We start from the raw sequence: 12788 nt of genomic DNA on the forward strand, positions 1-12788 counted from the left end.
ACCATGTAGGATGACATTATGCTGAGTGAAATATGTCAGACACAAAAGAACAAATACTGCATAACATCACTGTTATAAAGCAGGTTTGACATGGGAGGATTGGGAGGAGAATAGGATAAGAGTGGATAGATAATGAATATTGCATTATAAAGAACTATCTAAAAGGAATATATGATCAGACATGTACAACAGCACAGGATAAGAAATACTGCAAAGAGGACTGGAGGGAGGAGGAGTAGGCAATTATACAACAATGAATGAATATTTTAAAAAAGTGAACTAGGGGAGAGGGAAGTTAGGGAGGGGGGCAAAATGTACAACAGTAGGGTGAGCTCTGGTGGCCTAGTGGCAAGAAGCTGCACTGCAATCCCGGAGGTGAGTGGTTTGAATCCACCAGATGCTTTGCTGGAGAAGGAGGGATAATCTCCTCCTGTACCAATCAGATCGGATAAAAATTTAAAAAAAATGTGCAGCAGTAAATGAAAGAAGATCTAAATTCTCTTTAAACTTTTGTTAAAATAACAAATTTTATTTAACAATGTGGTTTATTGAATAAAAGGATTCTTATAAAAATAATGTGCATACACTTATACTTAATATCATTGCTATGGGTAATATTACTTTTTTTTTAGACATAACTATTACTAGGGGAGCATAATTTCTTTTACTTTGGGTGATTTACTTTATAATTAGTTTTATACTGATGTGATAGGGCCTGCACCCTCGAATAATAACTGAAGGTTTTGAAGCAGCAAAGACAAAAGCACTTGAAGTTTTGGAGGAAGTTAAAGTTAAAAAGGAGATGAAAAGAGAAATCCTCTTAGATGTGGCTAGAACATCTTTACGGACTAAAGTCCTTGAAGAGCTGGCTGATGTGTTAACAGAGGTATGTGATTGTGTTTGTTTGTTTTTAAAAATATATTCACAGTAAAGATAGCCTGACATATAGTGATACTTTCTTTTTTCCTATTACTAAGTGTTGCATGTGGTTATTTTGAACGTAAAACATGGATTCAAAGATATGTAGACTTATCTATAGATTTGATTAGTCAGAATGGTATTCTGCTTTTTTAAGGTATCATAAAGTGAGAAACATTTTCCTGTGGTAATAAGAATATTTTAAATTGCTTGAAAGTTAGGAGGGACTTGGCTGCCGGTAGATCATCTCTTGTGGAAGGTAAATTGGCATACTGGTCTCCTTGAACCTTGAGATCCATATTTCAGTAGGTGAGTTGACAAACAGGCAAGTTGTTTTGTGTCTTGTCGTTAAGCCTTTCACTTAAGGAAGCATAGTTGATAGAAAAGAGTCACATTTTTGAAATGCAGATTTGTTTTGTTCACTTTTAAAGGTAGAATTTATGTAATAAATTCTAGGAAAAAGATATTTTGGGAAAGTTTTTATCAGTTGGCTGTAGTTTGATAATATATTTTTTTCAGCTCTGCAATGTCTAAAATTTGAATATATTAGTTATTGTTGTTGTTGTTGTTATTATGTGCCGTCGAGTCGCTTGCGACTCATAGCGACCCTATGTACAACAGCCCTAAACTCCGCTCTGTCCTGTGCCAATCGCACTGTCTCTGACACTCCCATCCCAATTATCCCAGTCACTGAATCAATCCACCTCATAGAGGGCCTTCCTCTCCTGCGCTGTCCCTCCACCCTCCCAAGCATGATGTCCCTCTCCAAGGACCGGTCTCTCCTCACGACATGTCCAAAGTATGTTAGATGGAGCCTCAGAATCCTTGCCTCCAAGGAGCCACCCGGTTTAACCCTTTCCAGGACAAATCTGTTTGTTTTCCTAGCAGTCCATGGTATTCTCAATACTCTTATCCAGCACCACAGCTCAAAGGCATCAATTTTCCTTCTATCCTCCCTGGTCATTGTCCAACTCTCTGATGCATAACAAGTGATTGTGAAGACCATAGCCTGTATCAGACGCACCTTAGTCTCCAGAGAGATACATTGCTCTTCAGTACTTTGGTCCCTAACAGCAGACTTTCCCATGGCAATGCGTCTTTTAATTTCCTAGCTGCTGGTGCCAAGAGTGTTGACTATGGAGCCAAGCAAACTAAAGCTGTGTACAATCTCAATTTCTTCACCATCCATCCTGATGCTGCCAATTGGTCCAGTGGTGATAATCTTTGTCTTCTTGACATTGAGCCTCAATCCATATTGTAGGCTGCAATCCTTGACATTCTGCAGCAGGTGCTTCAGGTCCTCTTCAGTTTCAGCAAGCAGGGTTGTGTCATCCGCATAAAACATAATATTAGTTATTAGGAATGATTAATTCCTGACAACCAAATTCACAAAAGATTGACATACAAACAACATATATAAATGTTTTAGGATGGATTCTTTAGAGGAAAAAACCCCCAATGTGGAGTGGGAATAGATAATTTAATGAAATTATTTATATTATGTATGAGAGAGAGCTATCTCAAGTAAATGGCTCACATGCTTGAAAAAGTTGTCAAGTCCCAAGTCTGTGGGTTAGATATCAGCTAGAGGCCCCTGCTGATTCATGTAACTACAGAGGCTAATGAACTCAGGCTCAGTAGGTTAGAAGGCTGCTGGCTGTGGAAGCTGATGAATCTAAGATTGACAGGCAGTATGGCAGACTGCTGGCTTAAGTCCAGATAGTTGGAAAAGATGAGCCAGATGCAGGATCTAAATTGAGAAAAAAAGCTGGAGACCTTTGTAAAAGAGTATGTATATATAAATATAGTGGTACAAAGTTGTGCTGCCAACCCACAGGCTCCTAGGGAGAAAGATGGCAGTCTCCTCCTCTGTGATTGATAGCCTCTGAAAATCCATTGAAGAGTCAGTTATGAGTAGGTTCCAATTCCATGGTATATAACAGCAACAATGTCGAATATATGTATTCCATGTAGGCCACACCCTTGAAGAGACTCTCTCTACACTGGATGAGGAGAGTCACCAGATTAAGGGTATTGCATCTCACCCTAATCCTTTTATACCCAATCTGGGCTGGTCACATTAGACTACATCATGGAAGATAACTACATCATAACATAATTTCCCCATCACATCATTACATATACACCAAATCATAGAACCATGATCAAGTTGACACACAAACTTAACTCTTACCTTGTTTTATTAATGAACTGGAATATATATGTTGTTATTGTTGTTAAGAGCTGTCGAGTAGCAGGCAACTCATAGCGACCCTATGAAGGAGAGTCCTCAATGCTTGGGTGCCTTTCATCCTCTCTCCAGGTTCATAGGTGGAGTATATATAGAGGGCTCATATATTTAAAAGTCAATTGTCCCTGAGGGTCTAGTGTTATTTTATTTTGGAGGAACATTTTCCTAAGTTGTACAGCACTTCTGTCAATTTGCTGCACTGAGGTAATCTGGGTTTGCTGTGATGCTGAACCTTGTGCCATTGTGTGTGTGCGTGCCAAATGCCATAATAGCTGCCGATGATGGACGGAATCTGGTGGAGCTCCCAGTTTAAGACAGATTTGGAAGCAATAGTGATGTCCACTTCTTATCCACATACCTCTGGAAACCCAATGAACTAGGAGAAATGACAATAGTTATAGAAAGGTTTCAGGCCTTTTGTTCATAGAGTCACTATGACTCGTGCTCGACTCGGTGGCAGTCAACAACAACAAATAACAAAGTGGCACTTTTGTCTTTGTCCTGTCTTTTGTAGAATGATACATACTTTTTAAATGAAAAAAAAAATCTCAAAGCACTTTATTTTTTTTTTTATTAAAAAAATATAAATCCTACAGCAGTTTAGGGAGCTCTGGTGGGCTAGTGGTAAGAAGCTGTGCTACAATTCTGAAGGTGTATGGTTCAAACCCATCAGCTGCTCTGTGGCAGAAAATTGGGAAGTTTCCTCCCATTTGATTAACTGCCTCTGAAGCCGCTAGAGGGTCAGCTATCTGTTGGTTCCAACTTGATGGTACACAACAACAACAACAACAACAACAACAATAAAGCACTTTACCTGTTTAGTCTATTGGTAGACTGCTCGAGACATTAGTTTAATAGGACCAAATAATTTACTGTTCTTATTCATTTCTCTTTCAGGCTGTGGTGGATTCTGTCTTGGCTGTTAGAAGACCAGGTTACCCAATTGATCTCTTCATGGTAGAGATCATGGAGATGAAGCATAAGTCAGAAACAGATACAACGTAAATGATCTAAAATTTTCCCAGTACTTAGATTTTAGAATATTTGCTTATCTTCAAATGTTCTTTCAGTAATTGCTTTAATTTAACACCCACCAACATCTTTTTAATTTATATATTAATTGGCTACTTACCATGAGCCCGGCAGTGTTCTGGGAATGAAAAGTAAACAAAACAGAATTTATTTCCCCAAGGAGCTTATGTTTCTTATGGGTAGAGATGGTAAACAAATAAATAAGTAATGATAAATGCTATGAAGAGGCTGGAGTTATAATTGTGTGAGTGTGATTTTATAGTAGATAAGGCAACTCTAATGAGAAATTGGAGAGCTGAGGGAGCTAGCCAAGTGAATATCTTGAAGGAAAGTGTTCTAAGCAGAGGGAATAATGATTGAAAAGACCCTGAAACCACCTTGTGAATGGGGCATTGTAAGAGGAAAAAGGAGCAGGAGATGTAGTCAGAGAGGAAAGAGGGGCTTGACTGTGTAGCAGTACTCATCTTGGACTTAAGTTTTTGTTTCTTTGTTTTTGAAGTAAATGATTTTTATTTTCATTTTACATGGATTTGATTGTTTAAAAATTTACTTTAATTCATATTTATTCAATGAATAAAAATATGAATGAGAAGACTAGAGGAGAACCATTGGCTTAATAGGCAACATGATGATAAATGGAGAAGTTTGAAACTGTCAATGACTTCATCTTACTTAGATCCACAATCAACACTCTTGGTATCAGCAGTCAGGAGATCAAGAGACATATCGCACTGAGAAAGTCTGCAGACAGAAACATCTCCAGATTATTGAGGAGCACTGATGCCAGTTTGAGGACTAGGGTTTGCCTGATTCAGGCCATGGTCATTTCAATCACTTCTGTGCTGCAGAGAGCTGGAAAAAAGAGTAACAGAACTGGTGCTTTTGAACTGTGGTGTTTGAGGAGAGTCCTGAATATCCCATAGACTGTCAAAAGAAGAAATATGTGTCTTGAAGAAAGTTCAGCCAGAGTGCTCCTTGGAGGCAAGAATTGTGGTGAAGATTTATCTCACATACTTTGGGCACGTTGCTAGGAGAGGTTATTTCTTGGAGAAAGACATCACTTTTTTATTTTTTTATTTTTATTATTTGTGTGTGTGCGTGTACTGTCAAATCATATCTGACTGGTACAGGAGGAGATTGTCCCTCCTTCCCCGACAGAGCATCTGGTGGATTTGAACTGTGTGCCTCTGGGATTGCAGTGCAGCTTCTTGCCACTAGGCCATCAGAGCTTCCCTAAGACATCACTTTTGTAAGGGCGGAGGGACAGCAAAGGAGTGGAAGATCCTCAAACAGGTAGATTGAGAACGTGACTGTGGCAGTGGGCTTGAGTGTGTCAGAGGTTGTGAGGATGGCACAGGATAGGACAGAGTTTAGATCTGTTTTTCTTAGGGTTGCTGTAAGTCATACTCGACAGCACCTAACCACAATAACAATCTGCGAAGAATATTGAATATACTACAGACTTTCAGAAGAATGAACAAATCAGTCTTGGAAGAAACAGCCAGAAGGCTCTTTGAAATTGTGGCTGGTGAGGCTGCTTCAGACACTTTGGACATGTTATCAGGAGGACATCTTCCTTGATAAAGTAGAAGGTCAGGGAAAAAGAGGAAAGGATTGACACAGTGACAGCAGTGATGGACCCAAATATAGCAGTGATTGGCAGGGTGATGTAAGACTGGGCAGTGTTTCATTCTGTTGTGCATAGGGTCCCTATGAGTCAGACTTAACCCAAAGGTGGTTCCTCTCTGTTGGTTTGAATCCATCAGCAACTCCATTGGTGAAAAATGAGCACTCTCCTTATGAAAATCCACTGGAGGGTCATTTTGGAATTGATTCTGATTTGGCAGCAATGAGTTTGAGTTTGAAACAACAAAGTAGAAATAACAAATATGTCAGTTGATAAGAGTAGAAAGTCATCAAAAGAGAGGAAGACCCTCAATGAGATGGATGGACTCAATGACTAACAGTGGTCTCATGCATAGAGGAGGCTGTGAGGACGGTGAATGATCAGGCAGGGTTTTGTTATATGTAGGGACTCTAGGAATCTGAGTCAACTCGATGGCACCTAGCAACAACAAGTGAGTGTCAAGGAGTCTGAGTAGCAAAATTGCTTGCTAATTTAGTAAAGGTCATTGGTTTGAGCCCACCCAGTGACAACTAGGAAGAAAATCTTGTGAACTGCTCCCATAAAGGTCACAGCCAAGGAAACCCCACAGAGTAGCTCTGTTCTACAGCATAAAGATTCACCACGAGGGTGAGTAGACTAAGGAGGCCATGGATTTAAGTGGCTTTATATGAATATATCAAGGTATAAAAACATTTGCTTTTGGAAGAACAATTAGAATATAGGAAACCAAAAAAAACCTGCCTCTGTTTCTACCACCCACTCATAGCCCCAACCTTAGCTTTCTTTCCTTCTTTCTTTTTTAATACCAATGTGCTTATTTTGAAAAAGAATACTTATAATCATGCTTTATTTGCAGTTAACCATTGTGTGCTTATCAGCTAACATTGTAAATATTTTCTCATGTTATTACATAGTTTCCACGGCCATATAATAGCTGATTCATTATTTCCTGAACAATATCCTATTGTTGGACATTTAGGCTGACAGTTTCTAGCTATTTTATATCATTATTTTGAACAAATGTTCTTAAGAAACCCATTGTGTGCCTGTCTTTCATTACTTGATCACCTCTGTCATATCCTTGAAACTTCTAAGTTAGAGAATAATTCTGGTTTGACTTGCTACTGTGATTTCACAGTCACATTATGTGAAAGGAGATATCTTCCCTATTTTACTAATTGTGTGTTAGATTTGAAGTTGGTATAAAGAAACAGTGTCTGTCCTGGAAGTTTTGTTATAATGTCTGAGTACAATATTTGGAGTACAATTCTGATTTTATACCAGATTTTAGTATGCATATTCAAAGAAAGAAACTCTGCATATTTTTCACAGGTTGATCAGAGGACTGGTTTTGGATCATGGGGCTCGCCATCCAGATATGAAGAAGCGAGTAGAAGATGCATTTATCCTAATTTGCAATGTATCATTAGAATATGAAAAAACGTATGCATGCCAGTTTTTTTTACAACTTTATACAATTTTCCCCCTAAATATGTTTTTAATCTCTTTTCTCTCAAATACTTAATGTAGAGTCCATATATCTTTTCCTCTTTTTGCCTCCTGCCTTTACTGGCTTGTTCCTGTTAATTTTTCAGAGAGGTGAGCTCTGGTTTCTTTTATAAGACTGCGGAAGAGAAAGAGAAATTAGTGCAAGCTGAAAGAAAATTTATTGAAGATAGAGTGAATAAAATAATACATCTGAAAAAGAAAGTCTGTGAGCGTTCTGACAAAGGATTCATTGTCATTAATCAAAAGGTGAGGAAAAAGCAATTAGGTTTTTAATTATTGTATGTGTTCTTTAGTGTCTCAGAGTGTGATCTTGAATCCCTAGGAGTCCCTATGACCCTTTCTGGGACTCTGCCAGGTCAAAACTCTTCTCATAATATCAATAATAGATGCCTTTCTTAATGTGGCAAAATATGGCTTAATGGTGCAGAAACAATGGTAGGTAAAATTACTGGCGTCTTAGAACAAATTAAAGCCATGGTACCAAACTATACTATTTTTTTTAAATTTTATTATTTTTATGTGCATGTACCGTCAAATCAGATCTGACTGGTACAGGAGGAGATTGTCCCTCCTTCCCTGGCAGAGCAACTGGTGGATTCAACCAGACTATACTATTAGTTACTGCATTCTTCGCTGCCACATCACCTGACTTTTGAAGGTTTTATTTTTTTAGCCAATTTAATTTTAATAATGTCTTGATAAAGCCATAAAGTATGTTAATTATATTAAAATTTCATTCTTAAATATGGATCTTTTTATAATTATGTGCAATGAAAGTGGAATATATACAACACTCTTTTACTGCATCCAAAATATGGTGGTTGTGTTGATGCAGTGGTTTGAGTTGTGAACTAAACTAGTCACTGTGTCATGAAACTCCATTTCTACTTGAAAGAATTCTAGAAAGAAAAACTGTGGTTATTTAGATTTGGGCATTTGACAGAATTTTTGAAAAAATGGTGACCTTGACTTCAGGAAAACAACTGTCACTGCTAAATGACAATGATATTTGAGCTTTCAAATGAAAATTGGAGTTTTGGAAAACACCTACTTAACACTCAACACTTCAGTTTCAAAGTAATTTAAAACAGTTTTTGGATAATATTAAAAGACCTTTATGGTAATAGTAACAAAATATAATTTAAAAAAATTATTCATTGTTGTATATTTTCTACCCTTACCCTCCCCGTCCCCCAAGCCCACCCTGAAATGCACCCCATTTTCCAGATTGTTGTCCTACATATGATGCATAATCATATATACTCCTTTTGGACAGTTCTTCCCCTCATCTGTTCTAATGCAGTGTTCATTATCTGTCCACTCTTTCCCCATTTCCTGCCCAACACCCCCATGTCTGTCCTATTTTATAACAGTGGTGTTATGCAGTATTTATCCTTTTGTGACTAAGATATTTCACTTAGTATAATGTCCTCAAGACTCCCCTATGCTGTGTAATGTTTTAATATTTGTTTTCCAATGCTGCATAGTATTCCATTGTGTGGATATACCATAGTTTTTCTATCCATTCATTTATTGATGAGCACTTGTATTGCTTCCATCTCTTTGCCATTGTGAATAATGCAGCAGTGAACATGGTTGTGCATACATTTGTTTGAGTTGACTCTGGTTTTTTTAGGGTATATTCCCAGTAGTAGAATTGCTGGGTCAAATGATATTTCTATTTCCAACTTTTTGAGAAAGCACCAGACCGCCTTCTGTAGTGGTTGTACCATTTTACATTCCCACCAGTAGCGAATAAGAGTTCCAATAATTCCATAACCATGTCAGCATTTGTTGTTTGCTGCCCTGTTAAACTTTGCTGTTGTTGGTGGAGTGAAATGATATCTCATAGTTGTTTTGATTTGCACCTCTCTGATAGCTCGAGATTTTGAACATTTCTTTATGTGTTTGTTTACCATCTGAGTATATTTTTTTTTAATGAAATGTCTGTTCATATCCTGTGCCCATTTTGGGATTGGGTTGTTGAGGTGAAAATGTGATGGTTTTGATACGATAAAATCATGAACTGTGTCAACATTTGGAAGCTCTGCCCAACTCTGTGAGTCAACATTTCCTGATGACTCAACAAATGCATGATTCTGTGAAACCATGCATGGATAAGTAATTTATTTGAAGTTTCAGACACAATGGTGGATTTTAATGTAAGTATAAAAATTATTGATAGTATTTTTTTAAATAAAATTTTTATTTTATACTGGTTTACTTACAAAGTTAGTATACATTGTTTTTCACACAGGATCTTTTCCATTTCCTTTACTCACCCTTTCCTCCACCCATCAAATTGTGTGACACTATGATTACCTCCCCCCCCCCCACCTCTCTGTTCTACAATAATAGTCCCTCACCTCTCTGTTCTACAATAATAGTTTTATACAGTATTTGTCCTTATGGGACTGAGTTAGTTCACTTAGTGCTCTCCAGTCCCTCCCAAGTTAGGTAGTAATTGATAATTATTGATGATATTTTTATTCTTCATTGAAACTAACCATTAAGATACTACCACTTGTTGATATCTGGTATAGTATGAAAGAATATCCACACTTACCTAAAAAGTTTGTTAAAACACTCTGCTTTCTAATACATATCTGTAAAGAGAGCAAGGGCCATGTAGGGATGGCCATATCTGACCTTTATCAGCTTCACGAAGGAGAACTGTCCCTGTCCGCAGCATGAGTAACACAAGACCAATTCCCATAAGGTCAGACATGTCCCCCATGCTCCCATAACTCTTTCTACTCATCTCAACATCAGTTTTACTGCTTTGTGGGGTTCAGAATTCTATGTGATAGCTCACACACCACTCAGAACTGTATTGGGGATGTCAAAAGGTTATAATTTGGATTAATAATAGAATACAGTTAAGACAGCTCCCAAAATGTGCACACAGGCATCTCAGCCCCGAGCTTCATGGTTCCCAAGTTCTCAGTCCTGCCAATATTGGCTTCCCAGCCTCAATTGCCCCACAAAGTTCTCATTCTTGGTAATATTGGCCACTCCCTCCCCTGCTCCAGCCTACAAGGTCTCATCTCATGTTAAGTCTCCATTTTGGCTATAGTTATTGCTACCATAGGTGTAGCTGAAGCAGGAAAGGTGTCCTACATTGTCTTGCTTTCTCCTCAGTGTGGCCAGAAGATCTGTCTCTGTGGCAAGAGCTGTTAAATTTATTGGTGAGACTAGCTGATCCTCTTGTAGATTGATGAGACTGGCCAATCCCCTTGTGGAATGGTAGATAGCCAATCCCCTTGTGGACGGACACCCTATTCACATGTTCCCACCCATCTACATAGCATCCTCTCTCCTTGACACAAGAATTACTTCAGGATGAAACAGTTATTCTTGTGGCTCAGAAAGACAATTTTCAGTCAAATACCTTAGACACAGACACTCAGTATATCCATGTAAGACTAGATTTTTCCCCTGTACTTCAATCAAAACAATATCTGATAACAAATTGAATGCAGAGGCAGGCCTGAGAATTAAGTTATCTTTTATTAAGATGAACCTTAATGAAGAAATTTATAAAAGTAGAAAACTGCTCTCACTATATTTTGGTTTTAAAAGTATTTCATACATATAATTAACATACATGATATCTCCATTAAAATATAATTTACATTAATATGAAATGGAATTACTATTTTTAAATGGATTAATAAGTATTCTTGAAATTTCTCAGTTTTATCTGATAATGTCATAAATATTGATAGTTACAGATAACATACAAAAGCATTTTGGAGGGTTCTTAATTTTAAAAAAACATAAAATGATGCTGAGAATAGTTTGTGAACTACTTACATAAAGTATGCATGCAAATTTTATGCTAATTTGATTACAGGGAATTGATCCTCTTTCCTTAGATGCTCTTGCAAAACATGATATAGTAGCTCTCCGTAGAGCAAAAAGAAGAAACATGGAAAGGTAAGCTTGCAAATAATTATCTATCCAAAGTTGTTCACTTCATTTGTGTGTGAAAGTTGAACAATAAATAAAGAAGATTGGAAAATTATGTCTTTAAACTGTGATATTGGCAGAGTATTGAATATACCATGTGCTGACAAAAGAAGAAACGAAATCTGTCTTGGAAGAAGGACAGCCAGAGTGCTCCATACAGGCAAGGTTGATGAGACTTGTCTCACAATGATGTGTTATCTGGAGAAGGATATTATGCTTGGGAAAACAGAAGCATGGTGAAAGAAAGGAAGACCTACAACCAGATGGACTGACTCAGTGACTGCAATAGTGAGCTTACACATAATATAGATTGTGGATGGCATAGGATTGGCCAGTGTTTTTTTTTAAATTTTTTTATTATTAATGTCAATGAAAATTTACAGAAACTTTGGATTTCCATTCATTCATTGTTGCACTTTTCTCCCCTCCAACCCTCCCCCCCCCAGTACACTCCCCTTTTGGAAAAGTAAGAGAAAAATTCATTGTCAATCCCTCCCCCCAGGTCCACTCCACTTTGCAGCCTTCGCTCTGGACTCCCGTCATGATGATAATGCCTAATCACATAACTCTTTTAAACAGTTTTCTCCCTCATCTGTTTCAATGCAGTATACATTATTGAACCCATCTTTCTCAGTTTTCCCCCAACCCTGAGGTCAGTCCTGTTTTACAACAGTGGCACTATGCAGTATTTGTCCTTTTGTGACTGAGATACTTCACTCAGCATAATGTCCTCCAGGGTCCCCATTTTGAATAATCTTGCATGAGTTCCTTGTTTTTTTCAGTGCAGCATAGTTTTTCATTGTGTGAATATACCACAGCTTCTCTATCCATTCATTTGTTGATGGGCACTTAGGTTATTTCCAAATCCTTTCTATGGTGAACAAAGCTGTGATAAACATGGGTGTGCAAATATCTGCTTGGGTGCTAGTTATGGTCTCTTTGTGGTATATTCCCAGTAGTGGAATTGCTGGGTCAAATGGTATCTCTATTTGCAACTTTTTGAGAAAGCACCACACCACCTTCCACAGTGGTTGCACCATTTTCCTCTTCCACCAACAGTGAATAAGTGTTCCAGTTTCTCCACAACCTTGCCAGCATTTGTTGCTTGCTGTTCTGTTAAATTTTGCTATTCTGACTGGGGTGAGATGATATCTCATAGTTGTTTTAGGATTGGGAAGTGTTTTGTTCTGCTGTATGTTGCTATGAATTGAAGCCGACTCAAGGGCACCTAACTGCTGCAGTGGGCTCTAGTGTGTCAGGAAGTAGGAGGTTGGCACAGTATAGGACAGGTTCAGATCTGTTGTTCATAGGATCTCTATGGGTCAAATTTGACAGCACCTAACAACAAGGAAAGTTTCTTTTTTACAGATTAAATTTAAATGATCCCATTCATATTTCCTTTAGCATATATGTAGATATTATTAAGCAAAATAGTAGTGTACAAATCCTAAATTATGTTCTTAAATTTTCAGTATTATA

The 12788-nt window shown here is 37.7% G+C and overlaps 1 protein-coding gene across 1 annotated transcript in view; it reads left to right on the top strand.

Moving 5' to 3' along the window:
- CCT6B (chaperonin containing TCP1, subunit 6B (zeta 2)) overlaps positions 1-12788 on the top strand; it is a 38228-nt gene that overhangs the window by 6787 nt on the left and 18653 nt on the right. Inside the window, exons 4-8 of the mRNA XM_006891057.1 lie at positions 713-886; positions 4067-4170; positions 7161-7271; positions 7424-7583; positions 11194-11276. Of these exons, the coding sequence (XP_006891119.1) occupies positions 713-886; positions 4067-4170; positions 7161-7271; positions 7424-7583; positions 11194-11276 (632 nt within the window). The remainder of the gene's footprint in view (positions 1-712; positions 887-4066; positions 4171-7160; positions 7272-7423; positions 7584-11193; positions 11277-12788) is intronic.

The sequence above is a fragment of the Elephantulus edwardii genome, unplaced genomic scaffold (assembly GCF_000299155.1).
Source record: "Elephantulus edwardii isolate Elephantulus edwardi_28Jun2011 unplaced genomic scaffold, EleEdw1.0 scaffold00094, whole genome shotgun sequence".
Lineage (NCBI taxonomy): Eukaryota > Metazoa > Chordata > Mammalia > Macroscelidea > Macroscelididae > Elephantulus > Elephantulus edwardii.